This window comes from Rosa chinensis, chromosome 7 (assembly GCF_002994745.2).
Source record: "Rosa chinensis cultivar Old Blush chromosome 7, RchiOBHm-V2, whole genome shotgun sequence".
Taxonomy (NCBI): Eukaryota; Viridiplantae; Streptophyta; class Magnoliopsida; order Rosales; family Rosaceae; genus Rosa; species Rosa chinensis.
This window is the reverse complement of record NC_037094.1, coordinates 34993076-35007592: the sequence shown is the minus strand read 5'-3', so window position 1 is coordinate 35007592 and position 14517 is coordinate 34993076. Positions and strand designations below refer to the sequence as shown.

The window sequence follows — 14517 nt, the reverse complement described above, 5'->3', positions numbered from 1 at the left end:
ATATTTGGTGTTTTGGTGGCAAAGGAAGTAGCTTTGTCCAGCCGACATTCCAAGTGTTTTTGGCTAATAGGCTCTTGTCTGTGCCTAGTATTGTAGCAATATTTGCCTCAAGGTTCAAAGCAGTCACTTGCACAGTAGGAGAAGATAATCGAAACTCTTCGATCTATTAAGGTATTAGAGTGGTTCCGGACAAAAGATTTCCGATGATAAAGTCAGTAATATTTTCAACTAAGTAGTAGGCTAAGTCGACAGGGAAATGTTACTTGCCTTCAGGTTTAGAGCGGATCATTTTCTTTTAATTAATTTTACTTCAATCAATTGTCTTTCACTCAAAATAATAAAATAAACAACATTGAGATACATAAATTATTTTTATTTTAATTTTAATTAATAACTAGTTAAAGTATGGATGAACATGAAATCCAATCGATAGGTTACTGATTCTGTTCCGTATTTTTAGTTTGGTTCGGTTCGGTTTAGTCGGCTTGATTCCTGAATTTCAATTTATCAGTATTAATTAAGCCAATAAGGCTTATGGTTAAATTTTCAAAAACCCACAATTTACCCTTTTTTGTTAATAGTTTAAAAATTTATAATTCAACACATGAAGGATAAAATAGTAAATATAATAGCAAATTGAATTGAAGAAATTAACAAAAAAAAAGATCTTAGGCGTTTTGTTGTTTTGTTAACTGCAATAGCAGTTTTTTATTTTTTATTTTTTTGGAGTTGGCAATTTAAATAAAAAAATTACTTATTAAATAAAAAATTAACTTTTTTTTTTGAAGAAAGAAAAAATTATTCATAATTTCATAAAAAATAAACATTTTTTTAGAGAAATTACTAAAACAAACTCTTTTTTTATAAATAAAATATTATAAACACAAATAAAGTATAAAAAAAAGTAAAAAATGTCAATTAACACACGCGAGGCTAGTTGTAAATAAGAAAGAAAAAAAAAAATAGGCGGGATTTAAACCCTGACGGCGTCTCTCTCTCTCTCTCTCTCTCTCTCTCATAGAGAGACTCCCCTTCGTGCAGCAATTGGCAACGCCACTTCGTCTCTATAACGGTAAGATACATATCTTCCTTCGTCTCTAAAACTCTCTCTCTCTCATAGAGAGACTCCCCTTCGTGCAGCAATTGGCAACGCCACTTCGTCTCTATAACGGTAAGATACATATCTTCCTTCGTCTCTAAAACTCAAATACTGTTTAGTCATTTGGATTATGAAGTTTCTTGAGTTTCCGGGGTTTGTTAACCCTCAAACAATCCATAGACCCATATTCAGTTTTATTTTTCAACTTTTTTTTTTTTTTTTCCGTTAAACTGCGTATGCTATGATTATGAAATTTAATGTGCAATTTTGGTAATACTAAAATTCAATATCCAAGCAATGGATTGCAATTCCCATATACTGTTTGCCAAAATTATGCCTGTTCAGTTAGTTAATGCAAGGGCTTCAAGCTGTCTTATTTTTGTCTGGGATCGAGATGTGTGAATGGAATGAAGTAGGAAGCAAAGAAGAATAAATAGGGGAGGTTTAGTGTTTTTGTGCAAGAAATCTGGCAGCTAGGAGTCATTGAGCACTGTGGAGATGATGTCATTCAATAATACTGGGCAAGATTCATTGAACCATGTGAAATTTTTCTGTTTAATGTAATATGAAGTTGACGTTATTCTTCGGGTTTTTCATGCTTCTGATGAATGATGGTTAGCAGAAGCAAAATTAATAACCAAGTGATCATTCTTTGTGGTAGACAATGGCTTAAACTTTGATGTGTTTCTTTCTATTTTGTTGATGATTAATCTGATTCTACCAATTTAAATGTTTTTTTTTGTTTTCCTTCTTCAGTTATGTTCTCTCTTTTCCTTGAGTCTTTGTTTCTGAACTTATATGCAATTGAATATCCAAAAACAGAATGAAAATGCAAAATGCGTGGAGCTGCAACTTTGATCAATTAATTAAACTAAAGGAAAAATATTACTGCTGAAAAGAATCAGGAGTAGTCAATAGATATATCATATCATATATTCAAGTAGAATTCACTGCAAGTATCCCCACAATCAGAAGGCTATATCTTCTTGGATAAATAAGAAATAAAACAAAATAGAAAAAGGAAAGCCCCCTGCATGTACATCACCCCAAAATCACACTTACAGATCCTGGATTGGATTGAATGGGTGAATTTTATTGTGCATCCACACTTAAGATCCTGGTACATTCTTCCTGCAGTTCCCTACACACATGCGTGTGCGTGAATGTTTTCTTATAGTGAATATTAATCTTACTCTAAGGTGCTACATTTAGTGGTTCTGTGTGTTCATAGAAGTGCATATGGGCCTAATTGTGTTTATTAATATGTAATGTTGGTAGAATAAGCTTTGCTATCAGAGCCTCTTTTTGAGTAATGAAGTTTTGTTTCTTATGAAAATTGAAGTTTGTTCTGTCACTATCGTGGTTAACATTAATATTTGGTTGTCATCTTTGAATTTGACTGATTACACGTTCATCATTTTATCTGGGAAAAGGGCGGTGTTTGACTAGGTGGTCCTGTAATTAAACCAAGTTCTGGCTGAGTCCATCCCACATTTTGAAGGGTGTTGAGAATATAGGCACAGCAGAAAATTTTAAAGGTTTTAGTCCCAGTTGGTATGCTTCAAAAACTGTTCTGGAGACCCAACTTTGTTATGCAGTTTTTTTCCGTTACTTTATTGGGAATGAAGCTGAGTATGTTATTGATGTTTCAGCTTTCTCAGATCCCTTGGGTTGAGTTGGTAGGTTAAGTAATGCATGTAGTTTCCAGAGTATAAAGAAGTTTATTTGAAATTATTTGGATGGATTTTCTAGAGTTGAAATGGCTGACTAAAACCTTAGAAAGTACTAATAAATTGGGATATTGTTGCTGTAATAAAGCCATTGCCGATTAGTTAGTGAAGTTTATAGTTCAGTTTATGATGTTTACGTCCTAGATGATGAATTCCCTTACTAATTAACCCTTGCTAATTCTATTTTGGGTGTTTTGATGTTCCAACAGATGGAGTTTGTGAGCCCTGAAGGTCTTCGCATAGATGGTCGCCGCCCCATGGAAGTATTTGTCTATCTATCTATTTTCCTTTGTATTTGATTTCAAAAAGCTTTGTTTCTTTGATGAGTTGATTATTTTTTTTTCATTTGATCCCAGATGAGGCAAATTCGAGCAGAGATTGGTGTTGTGGCCAAAGCCGACGGGTTCTAATTTCTAAATACAAACTCTTGCTGCAAGTGCTTTGTAACTACTTTTTATGTTGTTATTAATTCATCCTCCATATCAAATTTCAGTTCTGCTATGTTCGAGATGGGTAACACTAAAGTTATTGCTGCTGTGTATGGCCCTAAAGAGGTTGAGTAACTTGTATAATATTTTTATTATTTTCTTATGAAAGTTTTAGCAAGCTTGTGGGCACTCATTATTTGTAATTCAAAATATATTCGCCTCATTGTAGAATATCTATTCAAGCTGTTTATAATTTACTTTCTTTTTCAGGTCCAAAATAGGAACCAACAACTGAATGCCAATGCATTGGTAATATTGTCTACATCTCTGTCAATTAAACTTATCTTCATCATGCTAAATATGTTAACTTAACATGCATTTATTATATTTTAAGTGTAACGTTTGTAATTGTTAAATTTAGGTGCGCTGTGAATACACAATGGCAAATTTTAGTACCGGAGATCGGATGAGAAAACCAAAGGGTGATAGGTTTTATATTCTATCCTCCTTCAATCTTCAAACATACGTGTGCTTAGATGATCCTTCCATTTATGTTTAAAATAACTGTTACATCCGTAACTAAAATTTATAATTAATATTTGCATCCTTGATGCTCTCAGGAGATCCACAGAGATATCTCTAGTTATTCGCCAAGCCATGGAAGAATGCATCTTGACAAACTTAATGCCTCGGTCTCAGGTTTGTGTCAGCTTCCATTGTGTCATATTGGGAACTTTTCCATGCTTGATTTTGTAGTTTGTTTTTGTCTGAAGCTTGTATTTTTTTTATAAAAAAAATTTAATTTTTTTTTTTTTTGCAGATAGATATTTTTGTGCAAGTTCTTCAAGCAGATGGAGGTAAATATGATGTCTCTGTGCAGTCATAAGTCCTATATGATAATAACCTGCATCCAGGTTATGTGCTCTGGGCCGCCCTGTATCTTTGTTTCTATGTGTGCATGCATGCTTGATCCTATGTTAATTTATAATTTTATATATTAGTAGATTCACGCTTATTTGTTGAGAAAAAAGGCCTTCACTAATTTCATCAAACCGGAATTTAATATGAACCACTTACATTTGTATCACAAGCTGCCCACTAGTTTGCAATGTACCACTACTATTTAGGCAGTTCTTGTATCGGGGCCAAAGTGCTGCTGAGAGCTGACTGATTGTTATTGTGGTTGGTGCATTATATTCGAGTGCACTATTCCCAGAGTCTGGTTCAAGCTGCTTGCTTTGTATCACTTTGAATATAGTTATTCGAGAATTATCCTTCAATTATATTAATTATTGATCAGTCTGATTTTTTATTATTATTATTTTTCTAACTTGTAACAGGAACTAGATCTGCATGTATCAATGCTGCAACCCTGGCTCTAGCAGACGCTGGAATTCCGATGCGAGATCTTGTAACTTCCTGCGGTGCTGGGTACCTCAATAGCACCCCTCTGCTTGGTAATATTTACTTAAATTCAATGTTACTAAGAATATGTTATCAAGTTATTTGGGGGCTCCTATTAGGCCTTTTTACTAGTATGATAATACAACTTTTATATTACCATGACCTTATTGTTCATGGACAGATTTAAACTATGTAGAAGATAGTGCTGGAGGCGCTGATGTGACTTTAGGAATTATGCCGAAGTTGGACAAAGTGACTCTTCTTCAGGTTTTTAATTCATAATCTAGTTCTAATTTTCCTGTTCACAATTCTGAGTTGCAATAACTGTATCAGCTGTCTTGGATATATTATCCTCAGTCCCATCTCCTCTGAACCATGCAGATGGATGCTAAGTTATCTTTGGATACTTTTGAAAATGTAATGCAACTTGCAGTCGAAGGCTGCAAGGCAGTTGCAGATTACATTCGAGAAGTAAGCACCCTTTTTTTTTTTTTTTCCTCCTCCTGGTCTTGTGGCCCATGTATTTGAACAATGCTTATTGTGTGTTAATGATAGATATTGCAAGAGAATACAAAGCAATTGGAGTATCGTCGAGGAACATAGTAAGCTGATTAACAATCTTTATTTATTGTCAAAGGAAACTCTGATGAAAACAATTTTACAAGGCCCAATGATCAGTCGTACGCCCAATTGCTCCTCTTTCAGAATTTTTGTTTTCTGATCCACTTGTATCAGTTGTATGTTTCTTTGATGATGAATCTCGAGGATAGCTATACTATGCAGATGTTGTTCAATGGCAGCAAAGCTTGGAATTGACAACACTCAGTTTCTGTATTGCCCATTCTGAAAATAGTATAGTAACATGTAACATGGGCAAACTAGGTAAATCTTTAGGGAGGAGGGACTGATATTAAGCTACAATTAGCAAAGTATTTGTTGGGTTTTATGTTATCATACAATTGGTGTAAATGAAGATGGGGAGTGAAATTCACACTGTTTATTTTACAATACACTATGTTTCATTTTTTAATTGTCTTTATTAACTTAAAATTTATCTTTCTATAAGAATTTTAACCTAAAAAAGATAGAGGAAGTGTGGGTTGCAAGTTAGGGAGTGAATTTCATTCTCCATGAAGATTTACAGTAGTATTTTATGAATCAAAGTTCATTTTCAGAATTTCTTTACTTTGAAGTCAAGTAAGAACATGAGTTATTAACTTTAGAAGACCATTGTTTTAGTTGCAAATGTTTTTGTAACTCCATAAAAAGCAAAAGCTGCCTCTATGAGAAGTTGTTGTATTGAGAATAAGTAGGGCTATTTACGACTAACCTAAAACTCCCCAATGATTGAGTTGGTATATATCACGAGTATACTCATGATTTGGTTAAGGCTTCTTTCTGGAAAGATTAATGAAGATGGCAGATGGTAGAATACGTGGGTTGGAGTGAAGAACAAAGTTTTGATTTGCTCATCGGTTTGTTGCAGTAATGTGAATAGAATCAACAAGCAAAAGTGGCTTTTCTCAACCTGGAATTTAATGCAAAACCCTCACTAATTGATTCCAAGATCAATTGCTTTTGTTGCTTTATTTCAAAATTTGCCTTCAGACAATTCTATTAGAAGACTGATACATAATTTGTTGCTTTTTCGGTACTCAGGCCACAAGCCACAAGAAGAAGGCACACCAAAACGTAAGCGATAGCGAAGCAAAAATGTAAGTCCAGAGCATGATAACTGAACACTCACTCTCTCCTTGTCCGAACAGTTGAGTGATGGTTCCTGCCATATCAATAAGGATAAAAACACATCTGTTAGGAGAAAGAGCACCTTCAAATTTATGTTGCTAAAATTACAGTGAAGCATGAAGACATTTCTAGTATATGTAATCTGATACTTACCCAAGTTCATTGCAGGAGGGACAGCAAACTGAAGCAGAAGAACAAACAGATACAATGGATCATTGCTTACAAAGCCAAATTTTACTGCCCCTTTAACAATCAATATTCCTGTAAGAGGCGCCGCAACATATTTAACAATTATGATGCCAATAAGGATAGATTTTTGTATCCCTCCCACTCTCAAACCTGAAAGATACATGTTAAAGTATGTTAAACCGTAATATTTAAGTATACATGAACACTGAAAAGGATCAAGGAATCTAGCTAATATGAGTTTTATTACCTTTAACAAGGTTGCCTCCTATTATCAAAGTAAGAAGCGGGATAGCAGCATCTCTGCAATCATATCATCATAAAAACAGCAGTTGAAGGCTAAATAGTAATGTATACAATGAACGCGTCAACTTGTACGTAGTTAGATACAGGTTGTGCATAAGTTTATACCCTAACAACGAGGTAGTGTCGTCGATCACCGCTAGAGGAGCGTCGTCTCCAATCAATAAGTTTCGAATTGGAGAGATGATTCCAACTGCAAACCCAATAATCTATAGAAGAAAAAAGCATAACTTTGGTTAATGCATGTTTCAATAATGTAGAGCTAAATCAGCATCAAAATGAAGTGCTAAGAGGTCATACCACTGCAATAGTTGAGGGGGAAAATACTGTTTTCAAATTGAGCTTTTCATTCACCATCACCATCCATTCCTTCGTTTTACCTAGACATGTCATCTTTAAAGAAACGACAAAAATAAGCTATGTCAGATATAACAAAAAGGTAGCATTCTTGTGTTAATATGGATCATATGTTAAAATAGTAATCCACTAATTCATTTTATCAGCAATCTATTGTTGATAATCTTGCAAGATAGCATACCCGACTATTGGGAAAGAAAAATTAATTCGTTGTAAGCAAATCCTTGTAGAGTAAATAAACAGAGCCAAAAACCATAGTCAAGTGAACAACCTTAGCATCTCCTTCAGGTACATTACGGGGAGGTTCACATTGATCCACATCGTCCTCTATAGAAAGTAGACGCTCAGTGTAACTTATGTGGCTGGATGTTGACGAGCTGTCGGTGGTCTGCGGGGAATCTTGGATGCTCATCTTTGAAGATATCCGCACAATATTATACACATAGGTCCACAAATAAATGGCTCCAATCTGAACAACAATATAGTATTGTCTAAGGAAAAATAAAAATAGAAGTCCATGGCAGTAGAATGTACTAAGAGATTTTCCAACAACTATCCTATATATCTATATATATATAAATATATATATATATATATATAGAATGTACTAAGAGATTTTCCAACAACTATCCTATATATCTATATATATATAAATATATATATATATATATATTTTTTGTTTTCTCGTTATTATAGGAAAAAAATTGTCATTTTTTCTCCAAAAGATACCTATTGTAGGAGTATTCTATAGTGCTCATGAGGATTGAATCTCAGAAGAAGGAAACCATTAGATTACTTCGTGGTGTGAGGCATACTTCAAACAATGATTAATCTAATAGCTCTTAGCTACGAAAAAGTTTCAATACTTCGGAGCACTATAAACACTGATATAGAGATACTATGACGACAAACAAATTATACATCATATATTATTTAGTTTTACCTATATGAATGCTAGTGGAGTTAAAATTTTATAAGAGATAACAAAGATAGCTCTAAGGCCATGTTTGTTTCCCGGAAAATTGGCATTGGGAAAGGAAACACTTTCCTTTCCTGTGTTTGGGACAGCCATTGGAAGGGAAAGTGTTTCCCAAATGAAGGGAAAAAGTGGAGGAAATTCATTCCCTCCCTCCCCCCCCCCTCCGGATTCACTTTCCCATGGGAAAGGAAATTGATTCCTTTCCTTTCCACCAACCAAACATAGCCTAAGGAGAAGAAAAAAAAACAATCATTTTGTTGGAAAATTGAAGTCCGCGCTTATCTACATTTGGATTTGTTTATGCTTTCCTATCATGTAGTACGCAAAGGATAAAGAAATCAAAACAAGAACCAAAAATACTAGAGGAAGAAGAAGAAATGTGCATACCGCCATTGAAAGTGAAGCATAAGTAGTCCCAGTAGTATCACAGGTATCAGCATCTCCAAATGGACTCCCTGATTCTTCACAAACTGCTGGAATAATAATGAGGAGAAGGTTTCCCAAATTTCCTGTTGACATCAACTCAGTACTTTATAAGGTATATATTGTGACAAATTAAGATTTAGAGAAGAGGAAAAGAATATACTAAATAATACATATTTATACGTACATTACATTCAAATTTGTGTAATGATGTGTAAGTGTTTACCTGCAGCGCAACAACCCAAGACGAGACCTCGCAAATGTGGAGGAGTTCTTGTTAATTTCATGAGTATCCATCCAAATATTGAACCAACAATGAATGTAAGAAGAATATTCACCGGCATGAACCACCTACAAATTCATTAAACGAACTATTTTTAGTAGTGAAAGTGTATAAATGGTGAATAAATTTGCTCATCGTGGGAGTTGAAAGAACTAGTGTTGTCCTAACGTGACAGAGTAGTCTAGAAATTAAAGAGTTATAAGTTAATTTGCTTTTATGGAGTAGGTCAACTGCCTAATACCTCATGGTAATGGGGGGATCGAAAAGTTTTCATAAGTTATATATATTAACTACTATAGTAAAATCTTTCTATATTTATTAGGTTGGAACCTAATTAATTTTAAGACTAAATATTGGTTACTGCTCTGTTTAAAATTAATTCAGTCTTTAGATTTATAATTTCATCAAAAACACTCCTGCATTTTTAATTTTGATTCAATAAGTTCAATCCATTAATCTTCCGTTTTTCATTTTCATATGAGGTAAATCCGTTAGTCATATTTTGACAAAAACAATGTTGTAAATTATCCTCATATTTTATGGTTATACAATATTCCTTATAATTTTAAACAAAAATATTTATTTATGATATCGATTATACCTTAGTTTTACCTATATGAATTCAGTCTCAACTAGAGAGGTCTGACAGTCTGACTGGATCTTACTCTATACTAGGACCATTATCGTTGTTAATGATGCGTGCTAAATTCACCTTTTACATAATTTTATACTAATTGTATGTGGACCAAGAATAGATTCTGAAGCAGAACGTATCAATTTTTTACTAGACATTTTTGACTCTGGTTTAATCAACAATTTAACGTTTTCAGGTTGATCCTTACTCATTTCAGCAAGACTCTATAAAAGCATATTGTTTCCCTAATCAGCCTTGGAAAATAGCTTTTCTTTGCTTTCAAGTGAAAGGCTTCCGTACTTTGGTGCTTCTTTCTTTGCAATTTTCTCTGTGAACATATTTGTTCATTGCTCCTGTGCTTGGGTGGTTGCTAGTTTTCGTTAAGAACCCAAGAAAAAGTCTTTGTTCATTTGCCCTCGTCTACCCATTTACCCCCGTCTTTGTAATTCTTTGTTCTTAATATATTTTTATGGCGAGCTAAATCGGCACCCCTTTTTTTTTTTGACAAACCACACTCTTCTTCTTCATACACAAATTAATTTAAAAGTTTCTCATGAAGGGGGATGTCGTTTGTAAAAAATAAAGGTGTCAATTTCAAGCTTTATTTAATTTACCAAAAAAATAAAAATAGAGAGAATTCAACAGTTAGTAATTACTTTAGTAACTTTTATCTATATCTATAATATTATTTAGAGAACTCATTTTGGCGGTGTGAAATAACATAAATATCCTTTAACTATAGGCTAATTATATCATTCATATAATATAGTAAATTGCAAAATAATAAATGAAAATAAAAATTCAGAAAAAGAAGGAAACTGTCAATCTCACTATCTACATATATAACCTCCCATATCCACACATCCTACAGGCAATCCAACAAGTAAAAAGATAAAACAAAAATGTTTGACACATGCATAAAGACTAGTTACATTTAAGAGAAATCATTTTGTTAGTCAAAGTGGGCGTGAAAAAACGACTAAATCTGTAGACCATAAATTATCTAAAAGTATTTTTTAATAAACAAAGAACGTAATTGTAAGAGAAGTTTTAAATACACACCCCTAATTACTTAATAGTTAATACACACTCCATACTTAATACACCACCTATTTAATTTCTCATTCAGTAATTTACTAAATACACAACCCAAAGTACCTAAAATATCCTTAATCTCAAAAATCATGAAATATCTTACTTTTTGACTATATTAAGGTTACTATTTAATATGATTAGTATATTCTAGTATATTGACATTTATTACTTGTGTTAATTATTGAGAAATCCAAAAAGATTTATTATTGTTTCCTTTAAATAGATGCATATAAATAGGCTTTGTGTTATTTGAGCTCTCATCCACCAAACACCATGTTAATCAAGTATAAAATTATGAGTTGAACATTCAACCAAAACTATACCAGTAGTTTCTCCATGCATATTGCATAGTGGCAGAACTAAATAGTTGTCATTAGAGGGGCCAAACAAATTAACAATTACAAAGTTTTTTCACCTGTGATGTTTTATATTAGAAAATAAATTGATTAATCATAACTCTTAGAATAAAAAAGGAAATTAACTAAAAAATGGGAGTAAAGAGATATGTTTTAAAAATATTTAATGCCATTGATTTTGAAATTCTAAATATTATGGTCTCTAACCTCATCTAATTACAATTTATTTAAGGAAAAATTAAATTAGATAGTTTCTAACTTTATTCTTGTATTAAATTGGGAGGCGATGTATAGAAATTTGTTATGTTTATCTAACTATGTATACATAAATAGAATACTATAAGGAAAATATGACTATTTTTTTTTTCTTCTAATGCATAGATGTCTGTTTTCTGTTTTCGTCATTTAACCTACCTATAAAATCTAATTTGAAATATAAAATAATGGGGATGTGTATTAAGTGATTAGGGGTATGTATTTAAAATTTCTCTAATTATAATAAACAAAATAACATAAAAAAATTCTAATTTATTTTTCCCTTAAATCTCTCTCTATAACTTCCACTTTCCCAGCAAAGAAGGAATAGAAAAAACAAATTCCAAACTCTCCGCGTTTTCTCCAATGATTAGTTTAGTTTTCTCTTTTTTTGATTTGAAATTTACCGACACACAGTGTGTGTTCCGGGTCCAGTGTGTATTAAGCTAATGGGTATGATTGAATCTTGAAGGTTCGTTCCAGAAGTGATGGTTGATAGTTAGTTATACAATAGCACTGTAGTAGACATCCAAAAAAAAAGTTAGTTACAATAGTCACAAAGCGTCGTGTTGTGGGCTCCTATATTAATTAAGGACTATGCAGACATGTGATATAGGTGATTTACGAAAAAAACAGAAAAGAAAAAGGCATGTAATATATAAACAAGTTTTCAAAAAGGGGTTATTCTCTGGGCTATGGCTCAGAGTAAAGACTAGGAACAGAAAACAGATTAGAGGACAGAAAACAAAAAGTGATTGATATGGTGACAACTAATATCGTAATATGGTAACAAGAAGAGTGCGAAAACCATTTCCCAGTGAACAATTACTGAATTGGGAAAATAATTCAACAAATTTAACTAAAGAATTAACCATGTTGTCATTTATGAATGATCGATAACTGAACTGGCATGGGAGATTAAGTAAAAAAAAAAAATTGAACTCACAGTTTAACCAGGCTGTCATATGTTATTGTCTCTGCAAGGTTGGCAGCAATCAGGGCTGGAGTGTTCACAAAGAATACAATCTGTTCTTGACAAAAACAAGTGTATATGTAACTCCATTATAAGCAAAAGATCAAACAAAACAAGAGAGGGAGAATCGTGTTCAAGAGTAGTAAATAAACTGAAAGAAGTTGGAAAGAAAGAACTGATTACAGTGTTCAAGTACTTCCTGCAATCTGGGCCCAAAAGGTTCACGCGATCAAGTGCAAGATATGAGCCAAGCGCAGTAATCAAGAACGATTCCAAGACCGGAACTGATGCGGTGACGAAGAGCGTCCAAAGCCCCATCTTTCCTCCTCAAAATTCAGAGCTCGAACAAATTCAACCTGGAAATGATTAATGCTAGCTAGATAGATATATAGCAAACCATTTTTCAAATGAAGAGCCAATCTGAGAACCTCAGCAGGAAGATATGGAATTGGGAAAATATGGATGCGATGAGTGCCGGTGGTCTTTCCCTGGCATTGATGACTGCGTCTGCATGGCACATCGCGGGTCCATATATAATGGGATTAGCTATAATTAACTGCACGCGAGCGTTTTAGTCCTCACTATCCTCAGTAAAGAAAGTGGGACTAGCTATGAAACTTTGGTCCGTGCATTATTAGTCTGTCAAGAGGAAGTGGTGTCATCACTCTGGAAGCCACCACAAGAATCACAAGCCAGATTGCTGAAAACAACCAGTCTAAACCGGGTACTAGAAAAACACTATTGTATTACCAATATGTTTCGTTTGGCGTAGGTCTCGCATTAATAGTAAAATTGCCACTTATATTGGAATCTCCTAATTAATTTCAGATTTTTTTTTTTTTTAGAAAATAATGTCATCACGCACTTAATAATTAGCCAAAAACTTGAGTAACGCAAATGAAAATAATTGTTGGCCTCAATGAGGCCTAAGATTTGTGGTCTCAATCTTAGTTGTCATGTCATGTCACCTACATACATTATCTATTTGCTAACTTATTTCATGTTACTTTAAAAAAAAACTATCTTATCCTTCTAAAATCTAATGGCTCTAAAATATTTCAGCTTTATTTTAATATATAAATATATATATTAGTTTATTTTTTTTTTTGCCTTTTCAATACACTCATCATCTTCCCTCCTCAAATGAATCAACTATCCCAGGACCCGGCCTCTCGCCCTTCACCGGCCACTCTTAAAATTCAGAGCTCGAACGAATTGGAAACTGAAATAATGGCTATCTAGCTAGCAAACCATTCCACTTTTGAAATCTTCAGAAACAGTGTAGTAGGAACTGAAATTATAGAGAGCAATGGAATAATAGAGGTTCTGAGAATGTGATGATGATGAGCATCTCAGAACCTCAGAAGGAAGATATGAAATTGGTTATTTTTTGGATCCGAGCCATCATATTGTCCGCAAATATGTGCCACAGTTTTGATTGGCAATACTCAATCATCATTTGCGTCTGCATGGCACATCGCGGGTCCATGTGAGCTGCCATGTATAGAAATCGCATCTACTAAAAGGCAGTGGTGTTGTGCAACACGTGCTGGAATTTCAAATATTAACTATACATTAAAAAAAACGCAGGCAAAAATATATTCTTTTTTGGAAGCCATCATAATGTAAACATAAGAATTAGAAGCCAAATTCATTACGGCAACTGTTGTTACATTTTAATATTTTATTATTTTAATTAAATTTGAGTGAATTTATTTTGTATTTAAATTTTGAATTTATTTGTGTGTTTAAATTCAAAATTTATTTTGAATTTTATTTTTTAACTCATGGTGTTTTATTTTGATTTATTTTGGGTTTTAATTCTTGTAACCTATGACTTTTAGTTACTACCTTATTAATTGTAGGGAGTGTCCTAAGAGCCTATAAATAGCACCATTTGTTGCATGCTAATATATATATATATTTATTTTTTACGTAATACTATTACAAAACACCACTATTCACCCATCAACTTCTTTCTGAAATCCTCCAGAGTGTCTTGTGTACTTTTTGGCCAAAGAAAAGAACTTTGGTGGAGCTTCGGGTTCCTCCACTTTGTGCAGATTGGTGTGAGCCACACAACTTGTTATTGGGCTGTTGTATCCTGGAGGGGACAAGTCAAGAGATTTCTGGTGCACCGGCATTGTTCCGCAGAGGGCTTGAATCTCCTTAAAGAGAGCGAGATACCCGCGCCTCAGCCTATTATCAACGAGTTTCTCATATAGAAATTATAATTTTATTGTAATTTCACAAACAATTTTAAGGA

At 33.4% G+C, this 14517-nt stretch overlaps 2 protein-coding genes across 4 annotated transcripts; one reads left to right on the top strand and one right to left on the bottom strand.

Annotated features, from left to right (window-relative positions):
- Positions 1 to 960: 960 nt before the first annotated feature.
- Positions 961 to 5671, top strand: LOC112179411 (exosome complex component RRP41 homolog). 3 transcript variants are annotated; one of them, XM_024317814.2, is made up of 12 exons: positions 961 to 1072; positions 3039 to 3092; positions 3186 to 3232; positions 3323 to 3383; positions 3528 to 3566; positions 3679 to 3746; positions 3878 to 3956; positions 4078 to 4114; positions 4598 to 4714; positions 4843 to 4928; positions 5043 to 5132; positions 5299 to 5671. In XM_024317814.2, exons 2-12 carry the CDS (start codon positions 3039 to 3041, stop codon positions 5380 to 5382), a joined length of 762 nt encoding a protein of 253 aa, XP_024173582.1. In that variant the 5' UTR covers positions 961 to 1072; the 3' UTR covers positions 5383 to 5671. The 3 variants fall into 3 exon arrangements, with proteins under 3 accessions (XP_024173582.1, XP_024173580.1, XP_024173583.1); XM_024317812.2 differs by having other exon boundaries at positions 1032 to 1171; XM_024317815.2 differs by having other exon boundaries at positions 1032 to 1171; positions 5217 to 5671.
- A 490-nt stretch (positions 5672 to 6161) lies between these two features.
- LOC112179410 (protein PIN-LIKES 3) lies at positions 6162 to 12886 on the bottom strand. The gene is made up of 10 exons (XM_024317811.2): positions 12435 to 12886; positions 12225 to 12304; positions 8882 to 9006; positions 8620 to 8741; positions 7525 to 7722; positions 7197 to 7289; positions 7005 to 7105; positions 6844 to 6896; positions 6561 to 6746; positions 6162 to 6441 (listed from the first exon to the last, which is right to left on the bottom strand). Exons 1-10 carry the CDS (start codon positions 12567 to 12569, stop codon positions 6317 to 6319), a joined length of 1218 nt encoding a protein of 405 aa, XP_024173579.1. The 5' UTR covers positions 12570 to 12886; the 3' UTR covers positions 6162 to 6316.
- Positions 12887 to 14517: the final 1631 nt, after the last annotated feature.